Below are 12,503 nucleotides of genomic sequence, written 5' to 3'. Positions count from 1 at the left end.
TTTGGGGCCACGTTATTGAAGGACTGCCTTCAGTCTCATCAGCCTGCCTGTGTGCTGAGAGCCATTTCAGAAACTTGCCGTGTGTGAGCCATCAGCCGGCCGACAGAAGGGGAAAAGCTTTTTCGGCAGTGACCCTACGTTTGTGAAACTATTCCAATTGGGATTCGGCTGGCTACATCGTTACAGGCCCTTAAAGGGACATGGAAAACTCATTTGTTGACCGCCAACTTTTCACATTTTTAAAGATTTTAACTGGGCTGCTGTCCTTGTGACGCTGCTTTATTTTGAGATCTCCTGTTCCACTGGGCTGAGCGCTGCTTTGATATTATTGTGGCTGCTGTGGCTCGGTTCTGTTGAGATGGTGGGCTCACAATTCACTTCCTTAACGTGTTCTGCTAAGCCTACTTGTTGCCCCGTGGGGAACTTTGACATAATTGGCCTTCTGCTTCCTTCTAATTTGGATGGAATCATTAATAAATTACAGAGGCTTTGGCAGAGGTGTGGAGGCCTTCTAGCTCTTTAGTTCTTTGATAAAGAAATTCAGTATTAGCTGGGTAGGTGTGGGTGTGTGCGTGCATGCATTTACAAGCCATCCATCACTTGCTACCTTCCATTCCATTTCTCCCTGACTGCCTACAAAGGAGATGGCAGTCATTTACCCATTCAATACCTGTTTTGGGGTCTTCCCATAGGGCTGATATCTTTGCCACATAAGGCATCGATTTCTTTCGTGGTCCAGATTTCAGGAGGACTGTGTCTCGGACCCGGATGATTTCTCCATCTCTCTCCACGGCCTGGTAGCTCTTGCGAACAGCTGGCTCTGGTTCGTTCTACAAATATTGACAAGAGAGAGCGCCGAGGAAAGAAGTGAGGCAGGGAAACAATGCTGAGAAGCAGACGCCAGCTTCCTTGAATCCACCTACACCAAGCAGAAATCTTTCTGCCAGAAAGGGTGTGTCTGCGCTGCCAGAGGAACCCATGGAGAAGCTGCAGCATACAAAACAGCAGGATGCATCTCTCTCCTCCCAGCAGGTTAATTTCAGAAGCAAAACATGCTGCTCAGATGAAAGGCAATGATTATGAAACCCAGAAAAGAAATCTTCAAGCAACTTCAGTTTGTTCACACCAGTTTTAAGGAAAGCAGCTCTGCAAAAAGGGGGGTACTTCAGCACTCTGGCTGCAGGCTTAACATCCCCGGGAGAAGAATCTGTTTAAACTTCTTTGCAGTAAAACACAACACAGGGCAGTCCTACATACCGTATTTTTCGCCCTATAGGACGCACTTTTTCCCGTCCAGAAATGAAGGGGAAATGTGTGTGCGTCCTATGGGGCGAATGCAGGCTGTCGCTGAAGCCTGGAGAGCAAGAGGGGTCGGTGCGCACCGACCCCTCTCGCTCTCCAGGCTTCAGGAGAGCCCCAGCGCCAGCCCCACAAGGTCGGGGGACAGAGGGAGGCGGAACGCCGCCATCCCGCTGTCTCCCGAAGTGGTTTGGAGGCTGACGGCGGGGAGACCCCGCCGCCAGCCCCGCAAGCTCCGGGGACAGTGGGGAGGGGCAGCGTGTTTTCCCGCTGTCCCCGGACCTGATCTCAAGGCGGGCGGCAGGGAGAAGAGCGCTTCTCCCCACTGCCTGCCCCGCAAGCTCCGGGGACAGCTGGGAGGCGCAGCGCATCTCCCTGCTGTCCCTGGACCTGGTCTGAAGGCGGGCTGCGGGGAGAAGAGCGCTTCTCCCCACTGCCGGCCCCACAAGCACCTGGGGGGGGGGGGAATAAAATTTTTTCCCCTTTATTTCCCCCCCAAAAAACTTGATGCGTCCTATGGGGCGAAAAATACGGTAATATAAGGATGCTCTATGATGAAAGATGTTGGAGCCTAACAAGGCTCCACTGGTACTTTTTTTCAACGCAGAAGCAGGAGCAGGGTGGGGCAGGGCACAAAAAGTCAATCATCATCATCATCATCATTAATTAAAATTGTATACAGTCGTACCTTGGTTTTCGAACAGCTTAGTTCTCGAACATTTTGGCTCCCGTACGCTGCAAACCTAGAAGTGACTGTTCCGGTTTATGAACTATTTTTGGAAGCTGAACGACCGACGAGGCTTCCGCGGCTTCCAATTGGCTGCAAGAGCCTCCTGCAGCCAATCAGAAGCCACACTGTGGTTTCCAAATGTTCTGGAAGTTGAACGGATTTCCGGAATGGATTCTGTTCTGACTTCCAAGGTACGACTGTACTGCCCTATACGCACAGGTCTCAAGATGGTTACAACATAAAACAATATAAAACACAATAACACAATAAAACAATATAAAAACACAAAATACATAACAACAAAAACAACCCAACACATTTTAAAAGGGCACTGGATGCCAATCAGCCAAAGGTCCAATTAAAGAGGCATGTTTTTGCTTGGCACCTAAAGCTGTATATTGAAGGTGCCAGCAAGCAAGCCCCATCATAAGCAAACCTCATTATTGGGGAAAAACCCGCAGTTTTGGCAGGCTGCTTACCACAACATAGACAGCCTTCTCGGAGGCTGCTCCAATGGGTATCCAGCCATTGGTGGCTCTTCTCCGGTTGATCCGTTGCTGCTTTGGGTGAGAGTGTCCCCCAACGCTTTTGCTGTCGGACACATGTAAACAGCTGGCGGTGTTGCGGAGGCCTGATTTGGAGCCACTGGGAGGCTTGGAGCTCTGTGGGCACTCGCGGGCCATAGTCTGGGGCTCCGAGTTGGGCGTCTGCAAGTGAGGAACAGGTTCTGCAGCTGGTGGCACACTTGGTACCGGACATCCTGAGAGTGGGTGGGCAGGTGAAACAGGGTGCCCTGCCACAGGGATTGTGAGGCTCAGCTGGTCCAGAGACTTGCAGCTGTCTACAAGGAGATGAGGAGGGAGGGAAAGCAAAATATAGTGTGAGGCACTGCTTGTCGGAAGAAGGGAGAAATTATCGGGATGGTTCCTGAGAGCACGACTGTAAAGCCCTCCTTAACAATGACTAAGCACAAATATTACCGTCGGAAGCCAAGTGTCAGGCTCAGAATAACAGCAGGAAGAATGACATCCTGGCTCCATAAAAAAAATACCTTTTGCTTCTGCCCAGCTCACCTCCTCCACCACAGTATTTACGCAGCATTTTCAGTGTTCAAAATACTTGACTGCCCGGTGCCAAAATTGTCAGAACAAGTTTTCAACCTCAAGAACCAAAGTCTCATTTTCCTTGCACCTTCTTTCTCTTTCAAGGGCAAGATTTTAGCTTGTAATTATCAGTGGGGGGGGGGGAGGGAAGTAAATGTAAAAACTCATTTTGACTGAGATATAGAAGGCAAAATGGGTCTTCCAGGGAAAAGATTCCTGTACTTCCCCATGCTATCAGATGCTCTTCTCCCTAGTCCCTACATAGTTACTGCTGCCTCAGGTGTCCCAGAGGGGCTACCTGCGCCATATTATTAGATTTTGAATGAAAATAACAGAAGATGAAAGGGGGAAAGCTCTCATCCCACCCCCAAGAAATCTCCTGCAACCAGAAGAAAATGTGGAAGATCCCTATGATTCAGTAACAGTTCACATGAGAAGACCTCTTCTGCTTGCCACACATGCAGAAAATCCAAACCTCTTGGGTGTGCAGCTGCAATATCAGTGGCATGGGGGCTGCTGCCATATTTCTGGTCTACCTACCAAGTCAAGTATAAAAGCAATACCAAAACACCAGCGGTTCCTCCTGGCAGAATGCATGCAAAAGGGGCTTCAGTTTCTTTGGAAAAGTTAGAACAGAGAATGACTGAGAGTGTATTTACTTATGGTCTGTGTGTGTGGTTTGGGAGCTGCATGGTCAGGGGAAAAACAATGCTGTCCAGGCTTGTAAAGACTGCGGAGAGAATAATTGGGTGCGCTCTTCCCACCTTGGATCAAATCTATGCTTCCAGGTGTCATAAGAAAGCTGCAGAGATAGTGCAGGATAGTGCACACCCCAGAAATGATCTCTTTCAGTTTCTGCCTTCTGGAAGAAGGTACAGGGTTATAAAGACTAGGACTAGCTGCCTGAGAAACAGTTTCTATCCAAATGCGTTTTTGGTTTTAAATGCAGTGTAAGGTAGTCTCTATGTGAGCATATTGTATTCAATTATGGGGTATCAGGGTTTTTAGGCGTTAACCAGGCTGGGATAGCAGGCTTGCTGGTTTTGGAATGTCTGATGTAGATTTTTTCAATTTTGTTGTTCTGTATGGGACAGTGACAATAAAGATTATCGTATCGCAACTGTTCCAAAATAATGCAAAAGGCTGCTTCCTATGTGGGACTGGGGATCCCAGCTGTCACAGCCAAACACGCCTCGGCACAAAGACGTTTTTGAATGGCAAGAGTAAACATCGGTGGAAAGGTGCTTACCTAGCTCAGTTGGTAGAGCATGAGGTTCTTAATCTCAGGGTCATGGGTTCAAGCAAAATATTCTTGCACTGCAGGGGATTGGACTAGATGGCCCTTGGGATCCCTTCCAACTCTACAGTTCTAGGAGTCTATGATTCCCCAGCTCATGACCTGACCAACACTGCAAGAAGGGAGTTCCGAACATGAAGATAAGCCCTGGCCTGAACCTTTCAGAATAGTCAGCGGAGCAACTTCAGTCGGCCTCCGATAAGTGAGGAAGTTCACAGAAATGGATGCTGCGATGAGTAGCGGCCCCTACGTACGCAGCCTTGGAAATCCCAGCAAATTAGAAGAATCAATGCCACAGCTGATTTCGATCTAAAGAAGCAAAGCACGGCTGAGTCTTTTTGCTGTGGGAAACTGCTGCCCTCTGCCTCCCACTCTGCAAGCTGTAAAACAAGGCTGGGAAGCAGTCCTCCCTCCTCAGAGCTGGGAGTATTAACAAGCAAGTGCCACAGCTGTAAAAACAAGGACAGCTAATAAAATATGACAAGATCTTTAAATGACCTGATTATTACAGGCACAGCCACCTTTCCAGGGCTCCCTCAGTTGTGGTGGCCCCGCCTTTTGATATGTTAAAAACATCAGTGCAGAATCCCTGAAGTCAGAAAATGGAACGGAGCTTTCTGGAGAGGGTCTCTTCTCCTGGGGAGTTGTAGCACTTTTTGTATCTCAAATCTAGTTCTCAATGAGCTGGACAAACCTGCATTTGGGCTGTTAACACTTCGGGTGCTGACTTGTGATTGAATGAGCCCTTCATACACAAATGGACAAAGGTAAAGGGCCCCCTGACCATTAGGTCCAGTTGCAAACGACTGTGGGGTTGCAGCGCTCATCTTGATATACTGGCCGAGGGAGCCGGCATACAGCTTCTGGTTCATGTGGCTAGCATGAGTAAGCCACTTCTGGAGAACCAGAGCAGCACACGGAAAGCCGTTTACCTTCCCGCCGTAGTGGTACCTAATTATCTACTTGCACTTGACGTGCTTTCGAACTACTAGGTTGGCAGGAGCAGGGATCGAGCAACGGGAGTTCACCCCATCGCTGGGATTCGAACCACCGACCTTCTGATCAGCAAGTCCTAAGCTCTGTGATTTAGACCACAGCGCCACCCGCGTCCTTTCATACACAAATAATGATGCTATAAATCAGGCTTCCTCAACCTCAGCCCTCCAGATGTTTTGAGACTACAATTCCCATCATCCCTGACCACTGGTCCTGCTAGCTAGGGATCATGGGAGTTGTAGGCCAAAAACATCTGGAGGGGCGAGTTTGAGGAAGCCTGATATAAATCACCCACCTAGAACCAGCCTTCCTGAAATATAGTTCTCTAGCATTATGTCTCAGTACACAAAGAGGTAAGGGATGAATTCTAGCTTCCTGCATGACTCAGGGAAGCAACCAAAGATTATCAAGCTCACTGGGGGACCTTGGGCCAGTCACTCCCTCTCAGCCTAGCCTACCTCGCAGGGTTCTTGTGGGAATTAAATGGAGAGGGAGAAAACAATGTAGGCCACCTTTAAGAAAAAGGTGGGATATAAATGCAAAAAACAAGAAAAAAGTAAAAATATACAAGCAGCTAGAAGGAAATCTCAATTTGCTGCAATGAATCAAGCATTTTAGATTGGGACGGGAAGGGAGAACAAACAGGAGAAGTTTGGAATCTCATGGGTGGGAACAGAGAGACGGGAAGAAAGGAGTCACTGTCTCAAGACTGCACTCATGCAATAAAGTTGTCAGACAATAGATTTAAGTCAGGACAAAATACTTTGAACATTGCATTAAACAGAATATCCAACACACCAGCACAAAATACTGTGCTGGCTGAAGTGCTAAGATAAAAGGCTTTTAAAACAAAAGGATTAGGTGAACACAGATACCAAGAGGCTAGAAGTGGAACTTCCATCTTGAGTGTTCGCATCTATGAGTATCTGACACTGTGGCAACGAGGGACTGACACAACTGTTTTGACATGTGAAAAGGATCTAGGAGTCTTGGTTGACCACAAACTTGACATGAGCCAACAGTGTGACGCGGCAGCTAAAAAAGCCAATGCAATTCTGGGCTGCATCAATAGGAGTATAGCATCTAGATCAAGGGAAGTAATAGTGCCACTGTATTCTGCTCTGGTCAGACCTCACCTGGAGTACTGTGTCCAGTTCTGGGCACCACAGTTTAAGAAGGACACTGACAAACTGGAACGTGTCCAGAGGAGGGCAACCAAAATGGTCAAAGGCCTGGAAACGATGCCTTATGAGGAACGGCTAAGGGAGCTGGGCATGTTTAGCCTGGAGAAGAGGAGGTTAAGGGGTGATATGATAGCCATGTTCAAATATATAAAAGGATGTCACATAGAGGAGGGAGAAAGGTTGTTTTCTGCTGCTCCAGAGAAGCGGACACGGAGCAATGGATCCAAACTACAAGAAAGAAGATTCCACCTAAACATTAGGAAGAACTTCCTGACAGTAAGAGCTGTTCGACAGTGGAATTTGCTGCCAAGGAGTGTGGTGGAGTCTCCTTCTTTGGAGGTCTTTAAGCAGAGGCTTGACAACCATATGTCAGGAGTGCTCTGATGGTGTTTCCTGCTTGGCAGGGGGTTGGACTTGATGACACTTGTGGTCTCTTCCAACTCTATGATTCTATGATTCTATTCTATGATTCTATGACCTGTTTCTGATCTTCTCTGGCGCGTCTGGCTGCCAACGGCAGAGGGAGAAAGCTCAGTTAGGTGATCTGATCCAGCACAAAAATTCCCACAAAAGTTCATTAAAAGGCTAAATGGCAGTTCTCCTCTGCACAAAGCATGTTTTAATTACGTCACTGAAGACTCAGCTGTTCAAAGGTGGCTGTTATCACAAAACCATCACATTGATATTGTCCTGAGTTATGGAAGACTCGGAAAGTAAATCCACCTTACTTAGTTCTAAATACCAGCTCACACCTTTAAAGCAGAAATAGCCTAAATATATCACAATTAAAAATACCATGAGAGATCCATGCCACTTCTGCAACATGGCACAAATCTGTGCCGTCAGCCACTGAACTGACCAGCTAGCAAGTCTCGCTGCAAGGATTGGGGAGACTGATGCAAGGAGTCTCCATTTTGCCAGTGGTCTTTCACCGATTATTGGATATTACTGCCAGCTCCATGACACTCAATGGATCTGGAGGAGGGCAGTCACTCTGATGTCTGCAACAATCTCCTTGCCAGACTGAGGGAAAGTGAAAGAACTACAAGTGACTTTCAAGCAATTGCTTCTGACCCAACTTAGAAGTAACAGGCGATACATGGATTGTTTGTGCCAGCCAGATGAAAGACAGGCAGTTGAGGGGAGGGCTTCAATGGCCACTGGACCAATTGGCACCTGTAGACCAATTGACTGCATACAGTCCTGAGTACCATCAACTACCAACAGAGGATAGAGCTGTTGATGGCTACTAGTAATGAGAGCTATATATGATCAATGTGTCTCTGAGCACCACTTGTAGGGGGGTGTGAGTGGGAGTGTGTTATTGTGCCCGTGACCTGCTTGTGGGAGGCTTCTCATAGGCATCTGATTGCGTGCTGGACCAGATAAGCCTTTGATCTGACCCAGCAGGGCTCCTCTCATGTTTAGCCACCACTCAAACCTCCTAATTTATGAATGACACTCATCTTCCTTTAGCAACTTCATCCCTTTCTAAGAAAGGCAAAACTTGATTAAAGGTCTTCCCATGCATGACTCAAAATATTTACACCACCTTCCCAGTTCTGCCAACTAAACTACAATCAAGTTCTTGATCATAACACAATGTGGCTTAGGGCACCGCCCCCTTTTTACAGAGTCTGCACTCCCCCAATTTCCTGAATGTGCTATGCAATCAATAAGTCTTTAGTGCAAGGTAAGATTTTGAAGGCACATAAATCCACCAGGTGAGAACCAAAATGGCACTATGGTAGCACACATATTTACACAAATACGCTCTTTGCTCCTGCGCTTCTTTTTTGAACCGCAATATATTCCGGGAGCAGGAGAAAATCGTAATGCCCATCTTATCCCATAGTCCCAGTTTAAACATTTCAGCCATCTACCTAAAACCCTCCAGCAGTTTAATTGGATTAGCTATCCTTTCCTGCGAATCTTAAAACGGTTTTCACAGCATGGCTGTGCACAGCCAGAAAGAGATGTCCACAGAGGCAACTGCCATCTCGGGGAGAGGAAATTACACCTCTTTATTGACTAATTGTGTAAATAACAGTTATTACAGATATAGAATTTTATAGTCCGGCAGCTTTTATTCTAGACACAGAATTTCCTAGCACAGCAACAGTGAGAAGCATTTTTAAATTGTTGGGATCAACATTTTACATGCAGTAAGGGAAAGATCCAGAGAACACATTGATGAAGCCCGGCTATGCAGACACCAGAAGCTGTACCTGAAACAAATGACCTATGAAACTGCCTTATAGGGAGCCAGCCTCTTGGTTTATCTAGCTCAAGCCTGTCCCAACTGTGGATCACTGGGTATTCAGACTACAACCCCCATCGACCTCAGCTAGCATGCCCAATGGTCAAGGATGGTGGGGTTGTAGCTCCAACAATTTCTAGTGACCCAAGCTTGTGGGTCTTAGCTCTCTGTGGGTACCAGGCAGAGAGAAATCCTTTGACGTTGGAGATGCTGGGGATTGAACCTGCAGCTTTGTGCATGCAAAACATGTGCTCTACCTACTGAGCTATGGCTTCTCTTGACATGGATTCGAGTAAGAACACAGGAAACGAGAACATACGGGTTGTGTATGACTGAGGTCATACTCTGTGCAGGCCCACCAAAATCAACGGAATTACTAATTTGTCCATTGATTTCAATGGTTCTACTGCAAATATGACTTAATTAAATAAAACCCTATTTAAAGCAGGGTTTTTTTTTTTAAAAAAAACTTATCTATTTTTAAAAAAAACAAGTTTTTTTTGCTGTTTTTCTGTAACAAGCATGGCTTTCCCTCATTAAACTGGATTAAAACAAAACCTTAATGTAACCTTAATCACTTAAAACAGAACTTAAGTTTTCTTACAAACTTACAAAAGGCTGCTTCTCTCTGTAAGGTAAAATTGTGGAGAGCTATCGTCACCAGTCATCGCCATGCAGCACAATAGTTTATGTACTTGCACTATGGCCTGATCCTGGGGGCCAGGGACTGGCAAGACACCACTTATCCCTCTGTAAAAGGGTCATAACTCAGTGGTACAGCTGCACAGGTCCTGCGATGGAAGCTTCCCACAGTCAATTCCTAGCATGGCCAGGGAGGGCGGCTGCTACCAGCAGATCTGAAAGTGTGTGAAATTAGTAGGCAAGCTTTAAAAGGGGTTGGAACTACAATCCACCAAGTGCAATTTTAGCTTAGGGAAGGGGAAGACACTGAGGAGAACTCAGTGTTGTGACCTACTGGAGAAAGCGTGTGGTACTGAATTAAGAATCTTTTTTGTTTAACTCAACTCAGTTCTCTATAAGAATACTAAGGGCTGTAAAGAGAACTTTGCAATATGTACTGAGGCCTCTGAGTTTAGCCCCAAAGTGTCTGGGGACCCCCCGCAGTGGGATAGGCTGCACTGAAAACCACTTGGAGAATAAAACAGAATAACCACTAAATGGCAACCACTAGGGCGTGTTGACAGGAATCTTTAGACTCAAGCCGTAATCTATTTTAACAGAGGTTTGTAAATAGCTACTTGCTTGGTTGCTAGTGAAGAGGAAGAATCAAGGCCAGGAAAAGTTGTCCCTCTTTTTAGGATTAAGTAGGATACTAAGCCATGCAAACCTGGCAAATGTAAGTCTTAATTTTAATTCTATCAACATTTAATGGTTTTTTAATTATTTCCTCCTCGCATGCCTTTAGCTGTTCTTATTTTTATCTGTAAGCCGCGTTGCATCACTGTCAGGGGAAAGGGGGTGGTGTAAATAAATATATAATAATTTATTTGTAAGTTGCTTTGGTCTGAAACAACTGTAGCTTACCCTGACTTTGTGGTTTGTTTCTGTCCAAACAAACCATGAGAAGAAGCCAAGAACAAACCAGTTTGTTGCAAGAGCACTGGTTTGCACACAATGTGATTTGTTTTCCCTCACCTTGGCAAAGAGAGGAGACAGACGGGCGCAATTCACAGAAAGACACAGTTTCAGACTTGATGTGAAGTGAGAACAGGGTCGCTAGGCTAGAGGGTGTGTGGGCAGGTGGCATTTGTGTGCCAACCTTCACAACTGCCTTTTGTTTTGTTTCCTTCTCTTCCCTTTACAAACTGCTTGGCTTCTTCTGAATACCAGAGCACTAGAGAAGGGTTTGTGGGGCACAGTGCCTCTGGATGAAGAGCAGCTTGGTATGCTATTCAGCATGACCACCAAACTGCCTGCCCTTCCTCTACCTAGTGGGAAAGGATAGTATTCAACCAGCCAGGATCTCTCCATGTTATCAGCAGCGCCGTACACATATTAGCAGCCAGATATGTGGAGCTCTAGGGGACGCGGGTGGCGATGTGGGTTAAATCACCGAGCCTAGGACTTGCCGATCAGAAGGTCGGCGGTTTGAATCCCTGCGACAGGGTGAGCTCCCGTTGCTTGGTCCCTGCTCCTGCCCACCTAGCAGTTCGAAAGCACATCAAAGTGCAAGTAGATAAATAGGTACCACTCTGGCAGGAAGGTAAACAGTGTTTCCATGCGCTGCTCCAGTTCGCCAGAAGCGGCTTAGTCATGCTGGCCACATGACTGGCTCACATGTGTGCTGGCTCCCTCGGCCTTTAGAGCGAGATGAGCGCTGCAACCCCAGAGTCGGCCACGACTGGACCTAATGGTCAGGGATCCCTTTACCTTTATGTGGCGCTCTAGAAAAGTTGGGCAGCTGCTTTTCCCTCTGCACCCTCCATAATATCCTTCCATATGGACTGAGCTGCTCACTTGGAAATAAAACAAGCAGAGACCAAAATATGAGGTTACCACTGAAATGTGAGACTATCAGCAGAAGTTTCCCACACTTAAAACTATTTGGTTTTAAATATATGAAGGCCCATAAGAACTCTCGGGGGGGGGGGAGTGTTTTGCTTTCATTTTCCTGCAAAGCCTTCTTTTTTTTTATTCCCCCTACCCAAATTGAAAAATTTTGGGGTATGACATGTGAAAGGATAGAGAAACTTGTTTCAATCCAAGCATTACTTCAAGTTTTAGAAGTGCTTGATGGATATGATGACAAATATGAAAAAGCAGAAGCTGATAATAATAGCTCAGAAAATGAGACTGATTAAATTTCATGTAATATTCATTGAGTCTTGGTTCCTCTCCCCCATCGGCCTTCACATTTCTTTCAATGGAAATGAGTGATGTGGGGGACTGAAAGAAGCCTGGCTGACTTAGGCTCATTCATTTCAATGGGTATGCTCTTGAGTAGGACTTAGTTGAATACAAACCATAGTAATTTTCTTTCTTTACTCTAATGTTGATGGTTTATCCTGTTTTTATTTGGGGGGGGGGTTTGCCTACTCCTCACCAACTGGTAAAATGAGAGATGCCATGTTCCTTATAGCGCAGCATAGCTTTTTTAAAAAAAAGGAAATTCAATACGTCATTATAGTCTGAATAAATGGCATTTCTAATATACCAAACATCATAAAGTAATGGCAAAGTTGAACATGATATATTTTATGTTCCTAAAGTACCCAAATGACTTTCAAAGTGTACAGGATGCTAAAAACCGAAACATTACTTACCCAAACCCAAACATTACTCCCTGAATTCCCCTCTCCAAAAAAACAAAACAAAACTCTCCAAATTCCCCCCCCCCCACGGTTTCAAAATTTCAGGAAATTTTACATTTCTACTCAGGTTCTTTTCATAAATGAATTTTTCTGAGGGGAAAAACCCTGAAGCTGAATACCCACATTGGACAACCTGTAAGTCTGCAAGCCTTTCGTCTCACACAGCAAATACGGCACACGGTATGTGTACCCCACTTGCAAACAGAATTCAGTTCAAGCCATCTGGTAGGAGAAACTGGGCTGCTATGGGCAACCATTAAAACATATCGCTGCAAGACAGGTCATGCTAGGAAGTAAGATGA

General features: G+C 46.0%; 1 protein-coding gene across 1 annotated transcript in view; it reads right to left on the bottom strand.

Annotated features, from left to right (window-relative positions):
* Nucleotides 1–12,503, bottom strand: part of BAHD1 (bromo adjacent homology domain containing 1) — a 68,224-nt gene that overhangs the window by 11,417 nt on the left and 44,304 nt on the right. Inside the window, exons 3-4 of the mRNA XM_028722640.2 lie at nt 2,509–2,870; nt 671–830 (exon numbers count right to left, since the gene is read on the bottom strand). Of these exons, the coding sequence (XP_028578473.2) occupies nt 671–830; nt 2,509–2,870 (522 nt within the window). The remainder of the gene's footprint in view (nt 1–670; nt 831–2,508; nt 2,871–12,503) is intronic.

Source organism: Podarcis muralis, chromosome 1, assembly GCF_964188315.1.
Source record: "Podarcis muralis chromosome 1, rPodMur119.hap1.1, whole genome shotgun sequence".
Classification (NCBI taxonomy): domain Eukaryota; kingdom Metazoa; phylum Chordata; class Lepidosauria; order Squamata; family Lacertidae; genus Podarcis; species Podarcis muralis.
Note: the sequence above shows the minus strand (reverse complement) of the source record. Positions and strands in the feature narration are given on the sequence as shown.